At 40.1% G+C, this 20,320-nt stretch overlaps 1 protein-coding gene across 1 annotated transcript in view; it reads right to left on the reverse strand.

Moving 5' to 3' along the window:
• Positions 1-1,053: 1,053 nt before the first annotated feature.
• The window catches only part of STK3 (serine/threonine kinase 3), a 192,811-nt gene continuing 173,544 nt past the window's right edge, over positions 1,054-20,320 (reverse strand). Inside the window, exon 11 of the mRNA XM_084864579.1 lies at positions 1,054-2,418. Within this exon, the coding sequence (XP_084720705.1) occupies positions 2,260-2,418 (159 nt within the window). The 3' untranslated portion in view covers positions 1,054-2,259. The remainder of the gene's footprint in view (positions 2,419-20,320) is intronic.

Genomic DNA, 20,320 nt, shown 5'->3' on the forward strand with positions numbered 1-20,320 from the left:
TGTGTATTTTAAAGAAGAACATAAATATAACGTCTATTTACGTAAAAATCTTAATGTGATTGTAACATTTGATATTTACTATTAACAGGAGGATTTTTATTGAGACTGAATTAGTAAGAGCGGTTAACAGGCCTTATTGAGTGAATTTGCATAAATTTTCTTTTTTTATTGGGGTTACACTGATGAACAAAATCGTTGGGGTTTAAGGTGCACAATTCCACATCCTCTGTGCACTGTATTGTGTGTTTACTACCCCAAGTCAAGTCTCCTTGCATACATTTTCTAATTTAGTAAAATTTAGTAAAATTTTCATTTCAGAAGGTGATTTTACTTTGGTGATAGCCAATTAGTTATTTGATTCCATCAAATTAGGCAAGGTATTATCAATTAAAAAAGGGGGGGGGGGGAATCCTGAACAGATTCCAATAAAGATGTAGCTGAAGCTACATGTAGTTCCATTCTTACAAACCTTTATAAAATTTTCAATACTTAGCCACTATTTTAAAATCTTGTAATTTATACCCAATTATACATATAATTTTAAGAGCTCAAAAGAGCAATATACTCCAAGGCATTCCCTAGGGTGCAAATGCCACTTTTAAAAGGAGTAGATGCTTTTCAGAGGTGAAATACCTTCTGTGGCTGTCACTAGTGAACTCGCCAGCATTTCCCGTCTCTCGCCCGCAAAGCACAAGGTAAGGCTGCATTTCCTTGCTCCTAGGGAATTAGGAGTGGCCATGAGTCACTGCTGGGGGGAGCTAGTGTGAGACTTGTCAGTGCTTCCCTTGCTGCGGTTGTAGAGGAGGGTGCTCCATCAGCAGCTCCTGGGGCGTGACAGGAGAGGGCGCCTGGCCAACCTGGGATGGGCAGGGAGCACAAAAGAGAAATGACCTGTGTTATATTAAATGACTGAAGTCTCAGGGTTATTATCACTGAGCAATCTTGCCTATCCTGACTAATAATATATCTTCCTTCTCTGGAAAAGAGAATCCCAGTGATGACTTAAAAAACAAAACAAAACAAAACAACAAAAAAACATACAGAGATGAAATGTGCTGGGTGTCACAGTAAAATTTATTTGTCTTCATGACTTACACATAGTAGTTAAAAACACACACACACAAAAGCTGTCAAGATGGCCAGATGTAGCTTTGGAAATGACTGGTCCCAGTTCAATCACGAAAATGTTCATTGAGCTTAGAATGAGTTTCTTTTTCATGGTTTTATTCTTTTTTCACTCCCCAAGGCTTGCACAGTTCAGTGCAAATGTTTTTGCTATTTTGTTATCGTCAGGCACATGATGTTTATCAATTCCCAGGAAATAAATGAAATCAACAAAAAGGTCCTGTGACAATTGAGTGTATTTTCACAGAAATAAATTTGATGAGCTTATTACAGTTTGACACAGTTCAGCTATCAGACCTACACATGACACGTAAAACAATATTAAGAAATTACATTTGACTTAAGGATTTCTTTTAAAATATTTACCACACTTTTTCTGTGCATTGATTTCTTTGGTTTTAAACATTATAACTCTGTCTGACCTAAATATATATAGTTCTATTTGTACCAAATATTAAGAATTAAAAAGTTAAAAATTTCAGGAGGTAAAAATGGAATTATTGCTTCAGTATAAAAAATGCCTGGCCCATTTAGGTACTATTGCTATTATTGCTTTGCTTCTATTGAAAAACTATCCTGGAAATCAAGAAATGTACCCCATAGCTCCCTGCTTAGAGTATAATTTGGTTGAATATTATTATCTATTAATACTTTCCTACCTTCACCAAAGCTATCCTGATCGTGTCTTTAGAAAAACAAAACAAAGTGAAATGGCATAAATAAATAAGTTTACCTAAAAGGATATAATAAATAGGCTACTAAATAAGAATAAAGACTGTTGTAACATAAAGCCCTTCAGTGCTGTATAATTAAACAATAGCTTTGGATTTTCAAGGTCTCTAAACCCAGCCTTCATTTTCATAACAGTTTTAGTGCTGGTATGCAGCTGACGGATACAGAGAAGACTACATGTCTGCTGTTTTCATTGTTTACAAATGAAAACAGAACGGGTACAGTTGTAGACTGTACCTTTTGGAACTTTACCTGGGTAATAGGTACTAATCAGTTTTTGACCATTGCCTAGCTGTAGAGCACAGATCTTAGGAATTAAAAAGAAATCATACTATTCCTTCAATTCTTAGTGGTTTCTTGGTCTCCAGAATAGTTATAGAAACAAAGAGAGAGGAAACGAGATCAGAAGTTTTGCTGCCTTCTTTTCTTTGCATCCATGGCGTCCAGGATGGGCTGCCGTTTCGCTGTGTACCTCTGGCGGAGCTCTTCGATTTCCCGCTCCATCATGGGGTCTAGGGCTTTCAACCGCGTCTGCAGTTCTTCCAAACTCAGGTTTTTTAACTGGACAAAGGAGACAATGAAGAGATGAATATAGTAAGACTGTCTACAATATATTAAAACCTAATGAGTCTCAGCATAACTATTTCAGCAAACTCTTTACATTATCTTTGAAATATGGCTCAATAATCACAATAGGAATGTCTTCCATGAAGAATCAAGGAGCCACATCTTGTAGGAATCTCAAGGAAGTTGCAACAGAATAATAAAAAACAAAAACAAAAAAACCACTGTTTTTAAAAAAGAGCAAGTGAGAAAAATAAGCTGGGGAATATATCTGTTTTAAAAAAGGCAGAAAGAAAAATTCACTATTGCCAACAAATAGACCTTCAGGTCATGCTCCATAGAAATGCACTCTAATGGCTCACACCCCGGCCAGTATGGAGTGCCAAGACGATCATGAACACGTGTAGACACCACCCAAGATTGTGACCAAACTGAATACAAGTTAAATTAACTGTCTATCCTCCATTTTACCAAATGCTTAACATTTATACACTCTGAAAGTTAATTTTAAAAAATTAAATTACTGATAATTTTATCCTGAGCATTTTCATAAAATAGGATTTTTAATTTATGATTCAAAATATCCCAAATCTGCCCTTGCCGGATAACTCAGTTGGTTAGAGTGTCATCCTGATAAGCCAAGATTGCGGGTTTGATCCCTGATCAGGGCACATACAAGAATCAACCAATGAACATGAATAAGTGGAACAACAAAACAAATTGATGTTTCTCTTTCTCTTTCCCCCCTCCCCTCTAAAATGAAAATTAAAAAAAATATATTCCAAACCTGCTAAGTGTCATGTAAGATCTGACATGGGCATGGCCAATTTGACAATGAAGTGCCTGTAAGGTTTTCACTGTATATTTTATAGTTTGACAATAATAATATTTGATTAAATTAGTGATTTTCAACCTTTTTCATCTCATGGCACATATAAACTCATTACTAAAATTCAGCACACCAAAAAATATACTTTTTGCTAAACTGATAAAAAAAAAAATAGGTATTGCCAAAACTGGTTTAGCTCAGTGGATAGAGCGTCGGTCTGCGGCCTGAAAGGTCCCAGGTTCGATTCCGGTCAAGGGCATGTACATTGGTTGTAGGCACATCCCCAGTAGGGGGTGTGCAAGAGGCAGCTGGTCGATGTTTCTCTCTCATCGATGTTTTTAGCTCTCTGTCCCTCTCCCTTCCTCTCTGTAAAAAATCAATAAAATATATATTTTTAAAAATAGGTATAATTTTGATTCATTCACACTGAACAGCTATTGTTGTATTGGCTGTTGTCTTTTTTTAAATTTGAAAATCTAACGAAAAAGAGGTCAGTGGCACTGACTAAATAGTCAGGTATTGCATGTTTTAAAAATTCCTGGGGCACACAGGCTGAAAAGGTGCTGGACTAAATGATGTAGTTTGATTGCCTCTGGGGACAACACTCACACATGCTCTCCTGGTTTTCTGCGGCGCAGGAGGTCTTACGTCACATGTGTATTTGTGTATTGTGTATTGTGGATAAAGTGTGTTCTGTATCAGGGTCTGTGGCACCCTGAACTTTATACGTCAAAACAGTAAAAGATTATCTCCTGAGCACAACTTTTGGGGATGTCAGCTCAGGGTTTATGGCATGACCTGAGATAAATAACTGAACACTTATGCTTTTATTTTATTAACATTTAAAAAAATCTAAAACTTTGTGATTTTCTTCTTTTAAGAAACTGACTCTGAAAGCAATGGTGGCAAACAGGTGGTTTAAAAAAATCTGTTCAACCATAATGATTTACAGAATGCTATTACATACTCAACATCCTGGTAGGTAGTGTAGGGAAAGCAAATGAGTTCCAAACTATTTCCTTGCCTTAGGAAACTTACAAATTAAAGTTGGAAGGGAAGGGCAAGATTAGCAACTATAAACATTTAGGGATTGATGCAAGATCCTATAAAATTAAACCCTATTGTGTGTGGTACAAATTAGAGTGAAAGGTTCTTAACTCACGTCCAGGAATCAACTTCTCATGTGTAAAATTCTGCATGTTCACGTGTGCGTTTTCCTGGGGAGAGCAACTGTTATTTCTATTTAATGTATATTTTTAAGAGGACACTTGGGTAGTATCTACTAGGAAAACTCCTTTTTTTTTTTTTTTAATATTTCAAAATTGATTTTTAGAGGAAGAGGAAGGAAGAGGGGGAGAAGCATTGGTGTGAGAGCAAAGAGCAATCTGCTGCCTCTTGCATGCCCTGACTGGGGACAGCCTGGGCATGTGCCCTGGCCAGGAATGGAACCAACAGCCTTTCAGTGCATGGATAGGCACCCAACCAACTCAGCCACAGCAGCCAGGACCACTGGATTCTTAGACAGATTCCCAAAAAGAGACAAGAGCCTCGCTATAAATTCAATGGAGAGAAGGTACTCTTTAGGGAGCAGGGGCTGCGCTGGTCCCTGAACAAGAGACAGGTGAGCAGGGCCCTGCGGAGGCCCCTGCCATGTTGAGAAGGACCACGGGCATCAGGGAACTTGGGCGGGCGGGGCCCTGAGAGCCAGGCACAGCAGGGACTGCACTCCAGGGAGCCTGGGCCAACTCTGGAGCAGGAAAATGAGGAGAGTGACCCAGACTTGGCCTTAAAATGATGAAACTTGCAGATTATTTTTTGTTTTAAGATCACTATCTTTGGTTATGTTATGAGCCAAGCCAGAAAACACGCTCATGACTTTACAGTCACATGTCAATTTTAACCCCAAACAGCCTTCCTGCTTGACCCCCCAGCTTTCGTCACTATGTCTGGCCCTAGGGTCTTTTGGCTCCAAAAATAAAATCCATTCTCCGGTGAAAAAGATTCGTCACCACTGGAGATGCTGAAAAGAATGTGTTACGATTCTAAAGTAAATTCAAAGAGGAGCTCCAAAAATGCAGGAGTGGCCGCCAATCGCTCTCTCGCTCTCATACCAATGCTTCTTCCCCTCTCCCTTCTTCTTCCTCTAAAAATCAGTTTTGAAATATGCAGAAGGAAAATCCAGGATGAAGACGGAGTGGCCTCCAGGCTCTGGTGTGTGCGAAGTTCTGGTATGTGTAAAAGTGGTCGTTACCTTTTAGTCTATCATCCAAACAATAGAGCTTATTGTTATACTATTATATACTGAGTGACCAGATTATTATGATCTCTGAACGCATAATAATCTGGCCAGTCAGTGTATATCCTATATAATAAAAGGCTAATATGAAATTGTCCCCTCGACCAGGAGTTCCACCAGCAATCAGGCCGGCCAACCGCCCATGTCCCCTTCCCTGGCTAGGTTGGCTGGACCCCATCCATGCACTGCCCCCCCCGCCCCCCACACACACACTGAGTAGCCAGATGATTATGCGTTCAGAGATCATAGTAATCTGGCCACTCAGTGTATATGTTTACATATAATGCATGGTATTACATGCTTTCATTGATTTTAATATAAGTATTGATCATGCACCTGTTATGCCAGTACTTATACTTTATCCTGTGGGGATAAAGAATAAGCCAACAGGATCTCGAAACTTGCACACACAGGTGAGGTGAAGGGTTAGTAACGACTACACACAGCCACGTTCCCCTGAGAGAGACACGTGCTGTCTACATAGATCCCATTTCGCTTCGCCTCTCTTTCCATTTCAGCCCATCGTTGAATTTCTGTATAACAGCACAACCACATTATACAATTCAGTATTTGATTCTAAAGTCATGTATTATTTTATTATTGATTTTTATATCTGAGTCTCATGTCTCTAATACAGATATTCCACAAAATATTTAAACTTTAGAGATTGTACACACACAACTAGAAACTACTCAACTATATTGCTAGGCATCATGACAAGAAGGTGGGTAGATAAGTAAGAATACAGAATAAATGACTCAAAGGAATGGGTCACTCTAAGATTAGGAGAAATGATATCAAAGTAAACAATTATCATTACTTAACATTATTTTTTTGCATTAAGATACTCTTGTAAATATACTACCTTTAGAGAGGCAAATTGCCAATAAGTTTATAAAAATATTACAATAATAAACCAAATCCAGGGAAAAAAGCTACTTATAAGAAAAAACTTCTTCCTCTGACATATTTTCATATGTAAACTTTGCAAAAAAACACACACAGATCTTGATGTTGGAGACATTATCTGGCACCATTAGGGAATTGGATGTTCCACATATATAAATTCATGAAGTACCCAGATAAGTAAATTCATGAAATACCTAAGTCTTAGTTCTTTAAGTGATAAAACTTTTGAACGGAAAATCTTTATAAAGCATTTAATGAAATATGCTGCCTCCTAAGGCAGAGGACACAGGACCTAAGAGACTTTCCTTGAGGATGATTATTACTATTGATTACTAATCTGTGCCAGGTAATCATTCTGTCTTTCCTTTTTGGCTTTTTATCTTCATTTGGGGAGAACCTATCAGCTCCCTTTCATGGCCATCAGTGGGCTTGTACCCTCTCTCTACTTCAAATTTGTTAATCTCCTGGGACCCAGAAAACTGATTAAATAATCGTTTTTTATTCTTATATTAAATATATTGGGTCGGCAACTAAGTAATTGCGGGTTTCACACATATATGGCTTCAGTTGAATTTTTAGGTTTGCAGACGTAGTACAAATGTAAAACACATTTTGTATTTGATAGTTGGCTATTCAGCTGTTAATCAGTAAAAAAAGTTTTTTGATCTGTTTTGTAGTTTTTGTTTGGCGTTCGTTGAAAAATGGAAAATCAAAAGGAACATTTTCGTCATATTTTGCTTTTTTATTTCCGCAAGGGAAAAACGCATCACAAGCTCATAAAAAGTTATGTGCTGTTTATGGTGACGAAGCCTTAAAAGAACGGCAGTGTCAAAATTGGTTTGCCAAATTTCGTTCTGGTGATTTTTCACTCAAAGATGAAAGACGCTCTGGTCGTCCAGTTGAAGTTGATGACGCCCTAATCAAAGCAATAATCAATTCGGACTGTCACAGTACAACACGTGAGATTGCAGAGAAGCTTCATGTATCACATACATGCATTGAAAATCACTTAAAACAACTTGGCTATGTTCAAAAACTCGATACATGGGTTCCTCACGAACTGAAAGAATCACAGTTAATGCAACGCATTAGCAGCTGCGATTTGCTAAAGAAACGTAATGAAAATGATCCATTTTTAAAACGACTGATAACTGGCGATGAAAAATGGGTTGTTTACAACAATATCAAGCAGAAAAGATCGTGGAGCAGGCCAGGTGAACCAACTCAAACAACATCAAAAGCTGATATTCATCAAAAGAAGGTTTTGTTATCAGTTTGGTGGGATTACAAAGGAATTGTCTACTTTGAACTCTTACCACCCAACCGAACGATCAATTCTGATGTCTACATTGAACAACTAACGAAATTAAACAATGCAGTTGAAGAAAAGTGGCCCGAATTGACAAATCGAAAAGGTGTTGTATTCCATCATGACAATGCAAGGCCACACACATCTTTGGTCACTCGGCAAAAATTAATGGAGCTTGGTTGGGATGTTTTGCCACATCCACCATATAGTCCTGACCTTGCACCATCTGATTACTTTTTGTTTCGATCTTTACAAAACTCCTTGAATGGTAAAAATTTCAATAATGATGATGATGTCAAATCGTACCTGATTCAGTTTTTTGCTAATAAAAAACAGAAGTTTTTTGAACGTGGGATTATGATGCTGCCTGAAAGATGGCAAAAGGTCATTGATCAAAATGGGCAATACATTAAATAATAAAGTTATTTAGTTCCATGAAAAAATTGTCTTTGATTTTCTTTAAAAAATCCGCAATTACTTAGCTGCCGACCCAATAAGTTCAGAGTGAAAGCCAGACCTGTTTAGGAAAGTTAGAGCATGGCTTTAGTGCTAAAGCTAGTGTTTTTGGTGATGTTGTTTTCATAATCTGATTTCAAATCCATGGCTGTGTAAGGTTGAGGTGACAGGAAATCCAACTTCCACATAAGCTTCATTTAGAGCTATGTTTTCAGCGGGACTGCCAGAGAACTTCAGATGACTCATTTATCAAGTATTTATTGGTATTTTCTATGGACCAAGCACCACCAATTCAGAGAAGAATAAATCACTCTGCCTCCCACAGAGAGCTTGCAATCTAACTGGCAAGACGGGTCCAGAACAGCTCGTTCACTGAAGGGTGAGTAAGCTGAGAAGATGAGAAACAGGACAGGCAGGAGGAAATAGCAGAAGGCACACAAATGCCTGACATCTTGGAGACATCGGCCAGCTGATGTGTGAGGGACCCCAGGGCCAGAGGATGAGGCAGGAAGGGAGGAGGCAGATTGCTGGGGGCCTTAGGCATGTTGCTGCAAACTTTCTGTTATCAGAAAAGAAATACTTGATAATTCTGAGCACCAATGGTGACATGATCATACATGAGTGAGCTTTAGAAAAATATCTCCAATGGCGGGTGTAGAAAATAGATTGCCCTGGGGAAATGGAGGAAGGAAGACCCGTCAGCAGGCTACTGAAACAGTCTAGTGAGAGCTGAGGCTGAATCCGGAGAGCAGAAGTAGAAGAAGGAGAAGAGAGACATTAGAGAGCCTGAATGCAGAACTGATTGGGCTCGGGTTGGCTGATCATGAGGGTTCGGAAAGAAAAGAGGGCTAAAAATGACTCCTGCTTTAAGGTTGGGTGGTGGGTAGATAGGGCAGTTAATGAAACTGAGCTTAGTCCTGTTGCTTTTGAGAGAGAAGCAAGGCATCAAGGTGGATATGTTAGTTATGGATTATAATTTGGAGGTTTGGAGCTCAGGGGAGAGATTCAAGCTAAAGACATCATCAGCATTTAGGATAAAACAGAAGCCCAGGATGAGGCTAAGATTTCCTGGAAAAGGTTTTGTCCCTGATCATATGGTCTGTATATGGTATTCAACAGAAAATAATCCCCAAACCTTAGCATTTGTGGTCAGAGGTTCTTCTCATTTTGTTAATAATATTACAGAAATATTAAGATTTCTAAATAAATCTAAATTGTGGTAACTAGATTAAAAACAAAAAAAGGAAAAAGTGAGGTTAGCTGGCAGCATTTTTCACTTTTTATAAGGTGGGTCTGGGTGTTGGCTCCTAGTTAAACCCTAATAACATATATTCACCACTCTGTTTCTATAGCCATTAAGCCTCCCACAGCCTGGAAATGGTTTGATGGTGGGAAACGTGGCAGAAGCAGCTTTCCGATCTCTTGAAAAACAGCCCTGCACAATATGCTTGATTAGTAAAAGGACTCACAGATCAGATAAAATTTTATGGAGACTCATAATGATAAACTGGCCCTATAATATCACACAATCCACTACCGCCCTTTTAAAATGCTAACTCAAATTAAAATCATTTCGAGGGCAAATAAGGATAATGTCAGAAGGAAAAGTTGAGCTTCCTGACAATATTACTAGACAAAGTTTCCTTGACTAACACCAGGTTTTCTGAGCACCTTTATCAAAGGGAAGAGAGGCTGCTTCCAGTTGCTATGTGCATGGAGCAACTTGACTTACATTTTTTATTGCTACTTAGCAGCATCTTTCTCCAATATATGGAACACACGCAGCTGTGTTACCACAGCTCTAAGCCAGTGAAAAGAAGGTGTTAGAACATGCACACCTTGTGGTTTTTATTGTAAATGAACAAATGCACAAAAATGAATAACTCATCTGGAAAAGGATTTTATGTTTTAGGCTAATTTTATTTAATATAATTTTGTACTAAATTTAACGATAAAATAGAACTTGCACAATGAACAATGGCCTAATATTGTGGAAAAATATTGTGAAGCAAACTTTACAAACACTAGGGACACGAAACTTGATTAATAAATGAGCTGACATGCAGTGACAGGAAGAACTTGAACACAAAGACAGAAGCAGGACCCACACCTTCTTTAAAAACACTCAAAGAAATTAAGTTTCAATCACCAACAAATCAACAAATGACAAGTGCTGGCGAGGATGCGGAGAAAAAGGAACCCTCCTGCACTGCTGGTGGGAATGCAGTGCGGTCACTGTGGAGAACAGTATGGAGTTTCCTAAAAAACTTACAAATGGAACTCCCATTTGATCCAGTAATCCCACTCTAGGAACATATCCCAAGAAACCAGAAACACCAATCGGAAAGGGTATATTCACCCCTATGTTCATAGCAGCACAATTCACCATAGCTAAGATTTGGAAACAGCCTAAGTGCCCATCAGCAGATGAGTGGATTAAAAAACTGTGGTACATCTATAATACACAATGGAATACTATGCTGCGGTAAAAAAGAAGGAACTCTTACCATTTGCAACAGCATGGATGGACCTGGAGAGCATTATGCTAAGTGAAATAAGCCAGTCGGAGAAAGATAAATATCACATGATCTCACTCATTTATGGAATGTAATGAACAACATAAACTGATGAACAAAATAGAGAGCCAGAGACATAGAAGCATTGAACAGACTGTCAAATCTATGAGGAAAGGCAGGGGGGTGAGAGGTTAAGGGATCAACCAAAGAACTTGTATGCATGTGTATGAGCATAACCAATGGACACAGTGTGTGTGTGTGTGTGTGTGTGTGTGTGTGTGGTGAGGGCATGTGCTGGGTGTGGGGGCAGCCAGGGAGAGGACAATGGGGAGAAAAGGAAACTTATATAATACTTTAAACAATAAAGAATTTAAATTTAAAAAAAGAAGTTTCAGAATGATGATGTTCTATTACCTGAGGGATTTTTTTTTTCTATTCACAAGATTTTTTGCCTTTCTTAGATATTTGAAATGTAAATATCAGGGGTCGATACATATTTATAAAGGCAGAGAATAAAATTAACTCCATAAAAAGAGTTTAAACTGACTTCAGGTAATCTGAATCAGATGGACTTGAGAGAAATACCTTTTGAGATCTTCGATTATTAAAATGATCTGGGATTATCCAGGATTACCCAAAGCATTTACTTAAAAGAAAACAAAAACATTTATAAAAACTATAAAGTTGGTATATGAGTTAAACCTTTAGAATATTATTATAAAAGAGAACATTCTATGTTATTTCCCGGAATTTTAGGTGAGGAGTTAAGAGGTGGCTTGCTCAAAGCTACGTTCCTGGTTAATACAAAGCTGTAACCTGCCCTCTAGGTCAATGCTTTTTTTTTTTCTCGTTATACCAAGTTTGACATTCTTTTTTTAAAAAAATATTTTTTTTAAATTGACTTTTAGGAAAAGGGAGGAGGGAGAGAAACACCAATGTGAGAGAGAAACATCAGTCAGCTGCCTCCTGCACGGCCCCTACCAGGGATGGAGCCGGAAATCTGGGCACGCGCCCTGATTGGGAATCAAACCAGCAACTGCTCAGTGCACAGGATGATGACAACCCACTGAGCACACAGCTAGGGCCCAAATTGACATTCTGAATCCAGCACCGCCATTGTTTAAAGTGTTAAGTCACCACAAGGAACGGGTGTGCTGCTGAGATGTGCCTGGGGTCTTCAACCAGTATGAGCTATAATGGACACAGGGAATGAAAAACCCCACATCTCGATATTTTTTAGAGAGCAGTCTTCTAAAAAGGAATAAACTGCAGAAGCTCAACAAAAGGTAGAACTGCCATCTCCGCTAAGCTTAGGTCAGCTGGTAGACTAAGATCTCCGAGTTCTCATAAAAAGTTTGTTTAAAACAAATGAAAGACTTTATATAAACCCCTAAATTTCTTAACAACAATAATTAGATGGCATAATAATTAGGTGTTCATAAGTTAAATGAAAGAGTTAGAAATACTTTTAATACAAGTCAATTTTCACTTGAAAATTGGCTTTGGATCATTACTGACAGTTTGAATAAACAGCTCATTTTGTTAACAATAGCCCTGGATTATCACATTTCATCCAGAAAGTAAAATCACAAATCAATACCTAAAATATTATATTTCTCAATATCCCTCAAAAATCCACGTAAAAGATATGCACAGTAATAACTTACCGGCTCTTGCATAAAAAAACCAACACAACTAATTCAATGACATAAAAAGTTAAGATGGGAAATAAGATTAAATCAAGCCACGGATAATTCTGACAGTTCAAACTTCTAATAAGTAGAATTATTCCTGAACTTTATGAGTACTGGAAGGCTGCTTATTTCTGATCAGGAAGAGCTTTCAGTAAAACCAGAGCTTTCAGTATCCTACCCATAATAAAACCTAAACCATCATAGCTAAATGATAAGAAGGAACCACTTTCTCAAATCATTTCATTTTAAGAGTTGTAGGGTAAAGCATTTAGATTTTTATATTATTTTCTTTTGTCAAAAATAGTCCTAATTATATGAGTGATTTTTTTTTAAAAGTTGCAATCTCAAAAAATAGTCATTAAATGCATAAATGTGACAACATTTCAAGACCTAGTATAATCAGTCTGTCAAAATAAATGAGGCACCACCACAACATAGCAAATGGTCTTAGATGTTAATGTTAACACAGTTAGTCAAATAGTCAATCAAGGAAATCCCGTACAAGATTAGCTGTGTTTACTGGGAAAACAAACTCTTCTTAGCAACTATTTAAATAAACCTCACAGATGCTACAGACCTTATTAGTGGCCTATGATTTAAAAAATGTGGATTGCTAATACTGTACCCTGACTCATCTCTTTTCCCATCTGCTAGCAATTCCAACAATATGAAGTCTCAATAGAATGGCTAAAAACAATAATTTTCTATGGCAATTCTGATGCTGAACTGCTTATAGCACTTTGTAAGATTTACCAGTACATGCCTCAGACTGTTTCGAGTTGTATGTGGCCTGGAGGGACATACTTCTTTTCCCCCCGAATATTCCGATTTAGCTTTGTCACTGTGCTGAACAGAATCTGGTTTGGTTTTACAAAGTACTGTTCATGGAGGCCGCCACGCTCGTTTTACTAACAATGAGAGTGGGAAATGCAACAAAGTACTAGCAAAATTCCATCCAGGTCCACTGATTAGTTTAGATGTATATAAACAGGTAAGGGGCCTTTTGCCAAAAAGACTGAGCAGCAGGAATAGTAGGCAGTAAAGTAAGAAAGTAAATAAATAAAACATCAATACGTGAAGGCATTTCCTGATTTTACTTCTGCACTGAGGCGCTCTCAAGTCAGTGAGCCTTCCATGAAGACTGCTTAAGAGAACCTGACACATATACTTCCAGCATGTACTTACAAAACAGTGGTAATTAATGATACTTACATCCTAATATATTAGAACCCTGGTTGTAATGACCAGTAATGACTGAGGCTCAACAACCGGAAGTCAGTCTTGCCATGGCAACCCAGTGCTGACTGCTTCTACTGCAGGTGCGGTGCCCCGACACTGACTGCTGAGGGGGCTGCAAATCAGAGCCAGAGAGAGGCCTGAAGAGAGAAGCAGGGACTGATCCGTTGCCTCTGAGGCAGTTTTTGATCAGCACTTGCCTCTCTCTTTTTCTCCCAGTCTGACCAGCAGCAGCATCTCCATTTCTCTCCAGGCCTCCACCAGGGCTGATCAGCAGCCTTTCTGATCAGGCCCCATTGACTGGCATAAGGAACTGACCAATCAGAACCAAATGTGGGTGCTGTTAAGAACCAATGGCTGCCTAGAGCTTCTGACACTGACTGGCATAGAAACCGACCAATCAGAACCAAATCTGGGTGCTGTGGGGAGCCAATGGCTGCCTAGGAGACAGAGCTTTTGACGCTGAGTGGCATAGAAACCAACCAGTCAGAACCAAATCATGAGCAGAGGAGGACAGTTGGGGGCGAGACCAGGTCTGCAGGGGAGGGCAGTTAGGGGTGATCAGGCAGGCAGGCAGAGGCAGTTAGGGGAAAAAGGGCAGGCAGGTAGGTGAGCAGTTAAGAGCCAGTGGTCCTAGACTGCGAGAGGGATGTCCCTGTGGAATTGGGCCTAAACCAACAGTCGGACATCCCCCAAGGGGTCCCCAATTGGAGAGGGTGCAGGCTGGGCTGAGAGATCCCCCCTCTGTGCACTAATTTCGTGCACTAGGCCTCTAGTTATATTACAAAGGCTGAACTCTTCACACTAAATTTCTTATAAAATGTGCTCTTAAAAGTGGTGTTAATGTTGTCTACTGGCACAGCCTTCCTCCCAAAATAGACACTATTTCCCTATCTGGAAGGAGGATTCCGTGTATATCTGTTCTGAGCTGAGTAGCCCTGTCTCCTGACTGAATTACTGTAACTATTTTGAGATTATAACTGGAAACTGCCACGAAGCATCTATTTTGGTTGTTTAACCTCTAAACATCTACAGTAAATTTAAGATATTTAGATTCTACTTTCATTCCCACAGAAAAGGGAGAAAAACATTTCTTGTAGCCATCAATGGAAGAGAAAGGGAAAGTACCAACAATGAATCATTTACACTGTGTTACACACTGTCCTAGGTCCTGTGCTTTCTCACAGGATCCTAGCATCATGAAACTTTATGGGGCAGACGTTACCAACCCCACTTTAAAGGTGAGGACACCCAGAAGAAACCAAGTGACCTAGTGTTGGCCACACAGCTGGAGGTGTCTGGGCAGACACTCACAGACAACCTCAATTCCAGTAACATGAGTTTGGATTGCAGCCCACTGGAAGCTATTTCTTAGGTCTCCCAAGAAGTACAAAAGCACTTCAAAATCTAATTATCACATAAAAGTTTTTCACATTCTCTTTTAAAAGGTTAAAAACAGGGGAACACGGCTTTAAACACTCCCACCATGGTGGAGTCGCACAGGGACCTTCAATTCTAGAGCAATGATGTGTGATTGATGACACATGAGAAGCACTGACAAGCAGTGCCGCTGACCCAGCCTCGGTGTCTAGGGGTTCTGCTGTGGGTTAGCCACACAGGCATGCAACACGCGTGTGCCTTCCCTCAGCTACTCGGACACCAGCCCTCTTTCCAATAGCAAAAGCAGGTGTTTGCATAAATCAGGATAAACATATCTTCTCAAACTGGGGCAGCATAGCCGCAGGTCCTCAGGTATACAAAAACCACCTCAGAGGTTCTCTTCTTTCCAGGAGCTGGCCAAGGCCAGTGCCGAAAAAGGCCTTCAATTTGAACAACCCAGGGGCTTGCGAAGTTATCCTTTCTTTTCACTCTCCCTTCTCTCATTTCAACTCCTCAGTTGTCACTTCCCTGCTCAAGTAAAATATTTCTTTCTTTCCCTTGAAATCCTACTTCTTCATATCTATTCACGTACTTCGTTCCATCATTCTTTCCTCTCTTCTCTCAAGCTCTCCATCAAATCTAAATATGCTTAATCTCTCCTATAAAAGAAGGAAGAAAAAAAAAAAAAGGCAAAGAAAAAGAATCCCACATTTCCTCCCAGGTTGTACCTACTGAAGTATTTTACTTACAAAGATATTAATGTTTTAGCTATAGCTGGCCTGATGAAATAAGTATCTATATGTTTATTAAGTATTTTTCTATTTAATCAGCTCTCGAGCAAAATAAACACATTCCTACAGAGTGCTTTGGATTAGATGCCAATAAAGAGAGACATGCCGTGACAAAACCAAGACATGTCTGTCCCCTAGGCACACAGGCGAGACTGCTGTGTCCGGCGGATTGCCCCATACTGGCTTGCTTGGGCCTCGGCCAGCAGATGGGCTACAGCCGATGCGTTACCACAGTTATCTTGTGCTGGAGACTCTGAGCCACCACATAAAAAAGAAATGGGGACATTTTAGTTGCATTCCTCAATGGCAGTTAAACACTTATCCCCCTTTTATGCTTTTCAGTTTCTAGGAAGCAGTTTCGCCTGCTAAAACTATCAGGAAAACGCCAATTCATGCATAGCTCTACTGCATTATAAATAGCTCTAAAATGCTAAGCCCAGGACATCAAAATCTGAGTAACCTGAAACCAACTAGTAATTAAATCTTTCCAGCTGAATTAAGGGGCGATGGAGAAGTTCTATTAGTTTTGACTGATGTCTTATCTCAATGACTCTGATGAACACTTTGAATAATCTAAAACATTGATAAGGCCTAAGTGAGAGATGAACAAATTCAATGATTAGCTTTACAGACTTCATTTCTTTAAAATTAACTCTAGCAGGTCCTTGAATAACATTTCATTCAATGTCATTTGTTATAATATAGATGAGGAGAAAAAAAACGGATTTCTGGCCACGGCCATTATCTGTGTGGAGTCTGCATGTTCTCCCCATGTCTGTGGTTTTCTACGGGGAAAAACCCAGTTTCCCCCCACATCCCAAAGATGTGCACGTGTGCCCACGCAGTTGCGGTCCGAGTGAGAGTGGGTTTGGGTGTGTCTGAGTGGCCCTGGGCTGGAAGGGCATCCTGTCCCAGGTTGTTCCCCTGTGCCCTGAGCTACAGGAATAGATTCTGGCCACCCACAACCCTGAAGTGGAATGAGCAAGTTGGAAAAGAATTCTCTTACTTGTTTTTATTAATCAATTTATTAATCTTTCTTCTTTTTTGTTAATCCTCGCTTGAGGATGTCACACTGATGTGAGAGAAACACATTCATTGATTGCCTTCTCCATGAGCCCTCACCAGGCTGGGGAGGTGCCTACAACCAAAGTACTTGCCCTCGAGGGGAACAGAACCCGGGACCTTTTGGTCCACAGACTGACGCTCTATCCACTGATCCAAACCGGCTAGGGCTTATTAATCTTTCTTAAATGTACGTAGCAACATTAATTCCAATGTTTAATATTAGCAGTGTTTTGGGTCTTTTTTAGAAGTTTGGTGATGTTTTATGACAAGAATTATGCTGCAGGAACTTAACTCTTGCTATGTAGCTTCGTTATCGATGAAGTAAAGTGAAGACTTACTGTATATGGTTAGTTATGAAAGATCATAAACATTAAAAATAAATCCTCTAAATAATCTATAACTAGCTTATTGGGCAGTCAATTCTCTGTGCAACTATTAATGAACTTAAAATAGTTTCATTTTTTTTCAATCACACTTTTTTAGCTGCGCTATGCCAAATTTCCATGACATATCCCTTAAGGAATCTGGGGCCAATCTCACTGATGTCTCATCACTTTTAGTTATTAGAAGTCCAGACCAATGAAAAACTTCAACCTCATATTAAATACAGCTCTCGTCCCACACAGACACCGGGAGACCTACAGTGGGAAGGGATGGTGATGTATCTAGCACCTTCTCCCCTCTCTTCTCAAGGCCCACTCCTCTGTGCTGGGAGCTGGGAGGAGACAGGGGTCTTCTGCTGTAAAGGGCTACCTGCCTCGGGGGGATATTGCCCTGGTCTGGCTCTGGGTTGGCTGATACGGGCGGTTGTGCACAGAAGGGATGTGTGTGGGGGTTTTCTGAAATGGTGGCTGGTACTGTCCGGGTGCCCGCCCTCCTGGAGAGCGGCAGAGTGTGGGTGGAAGCCCTGATGCAGTCTAATGATGTCTGACCTCCCCTGTTAGCGCCTCAGAGATGGCAGAAGTGGCTCTCCACGCTCTCCAGGGCCGCCAGGACCAGGAAGGGGAGAAGGGCCCTCGTCTCCTCTCGCCTCGCTTGCTGGGCCTACACCAGGTCCTTCTTTCCCCCCAGGCCTCAGCTCTGTCTACAGAGGTCTCCTGTCTGCAGAGCTCTTTGGGGAGAAGCCGAAATCTCCCCCGTCACACTTAGGTGACTATGGTAAATGAATGTTCCCAAAAGACTTTTTTTAAAGTCCATAAATGGCAGTAAATTAGATTTTTTAAAAATTGGTTTTGGTGTCAACTAATGTAATAGAGAACAAGACACCAACAATCTTTATCTGTAATTCCACCTTGTAAAATGAGCAGATTCCCAAATGTTCTCAGAATTCTTTAGTGCTGAGCTGGGCTAAACTGCTACCTCTCTCAGGGGCATGAAGGCTTTTGGCTTGACCTTCCCCTGAGCCCAACACCTGCTTCCTGAGTGGGTGCGCTGCAGTGTGGGATGGGAAAGAGGCAGAGAGCTGGGCCTGGGGCCCGTGACCGAGGGGCTTATCTCACTCTGCATCTACTGGGAAGCCAGGAGACTGTGGTCACTGGTGGAAACTTAGGGATCGGAATTTGAGCTCTGGTTTGAATAATATACATTAATATGAAGTAGTCTGTTAGTAAACCTTTACATTTTATTTTTCAGGATGAAATTTCAGCTAAGCCTTAAAAAAAAAAAAAAAAAAAAAAAGCCCAATTTTAATAAGATTAGAAAGAAAAAAATGCATCTTTAATCCCGACTAAATGAAAGACATACTGTTGGTTTACCTCCTGTGGAAAAGTAACAAAAAAGTGATGTGGCTGTTCAATTCAGTGTGTTGGTGAGAAACTTTTCATAAGATGGCGTTAGCAAGTAAGAGGCATAGGCTGCTGCTGTTCAGAGTAGCTATCCACTGGGAAATTACCCTAAAATTATTCTGTAATAACATATAATATCATGTGACTCCCAAATCCTGAGAAATGACCTAATAGACATTTGGCCAGTATCTAGTACCAATAGATGCTAGAATTCTCCAAAGCATTCTTAAACAAGAATATTGTGAGTGAAATTTCCTTTGCCTTGTTAGATTCAGAGTAAAGGTGCAATACCGCAAAGGGTAAAGTGATTTTGAAAAATACTGCATGCAAAGGAATTAGCTTCAAACAGACTCATAGTGCAAGTGGGTCCATATAGCACTGCCCACTTGTGGGTTCCCATGACATCCAGCCCACCTTCTGTCAGGACCACCCACTGTCGTTCTTTCGACCAAAGTGCACGATCTTGTAACTGTCGGGTCCACCCCCCGCTCTGCGGCCACCAACCCTCGCTCTCTTCTGATCGCCCAGGCCTGAGCCCTGCTTCCTGCTCCCAGGTGTGCTCTCTGCCTGTCTCATTCATGCACACGATAAGGCCTTCCCTTTCACAGGCCACGGGACAGTCGGACAGCCAGGTGTGCTGGGCCATGCTATCGGAAGAAGGGAGAGAAGACAAATACAGAAATGTGTCTTCCGCTGGCTTCTCGTGAGGGCCGATCTCTAGGCGGTTTTTGTGAGGCTGCCAGCGGTGGGCGTTTCCCCATCCTCTGCCAAATCTCTGCTCTGAGTGCTATTAAAAAAACATACTACTTACTGAATTTTAAGAAATGGTGGGTTTTTAACTTTGTAGAGTGACCAACCATTGAATAATTGGTAACTATTTTATGAAGTTTCTTAAATCACATTAAGAAATTAACTTATGGAAAACTTGAGGGACAGGAACAAAAGTGAAAGCAGTAGGATGAAATAAAGTTAATCCTCCTAAGTACACTGAGCTTTAACCAAAGTGACTCTGGAATGGACAGATTTCTGAAAAGCGCAGGGGGTAAAGGGAAAAGCTTATTGGCCTCAGGAGTCTAAGGCCTATAAAGGAGGGGAACTGCCTCCGCCTGATGACTGGTCCCCAGAAGGAAGAAGATGGGCCACCATTAGACCAAGGGTATCTGGAACTGACAAAACATGAGGCCACTGAGCTCCACAGACGGAATCAGTGGCTCCTCACCTTCTCTCTGAAGGGCAAGAGATCACTACCTCCAAGAGAGGGCTGGGTCACTGGCTCTCCAGCACCCTCTGGTGGTCAATTTGACATCACAGATTTCCTGCCTTTTAAGAGCAGATACCTGCTTTCCTTAAAAATAAATATAAATAAATAAATAAATTAGCAAAGGATATTTAAAACCTTTTTTAGTCAAGGAAGGAATCACCACTAGCAGTGTTGGGCTAAGTAGGTATAAATTTGACACCCCAAAAAGTAAGCCATAATAATGATTCAGAGAAAGGTACCTCTGAATGTATTTATAATGCATGGGTGAAATTACTTAACTGAAAAGATTAGTCAGTACTTAACTATTTAAAATTTAATTCTTTGAAGCACTTTCTTTCCATGAGCCTGATGTCTGATATTTTTCAAATCACAA

The sequence above is a fragment of the Pipistrellus hanaki genome, assembly GCF_964339955.1.
Source record: "Pipistrellus hanaki genome assembly, chromosome: 17".
Lineage (NCBI taxonomy): Eukaryota > Metazoa > Chordata > Mammalia > Chiroptera > Vespertilionidae > Pipistrellus > Pipistrellus hanaki.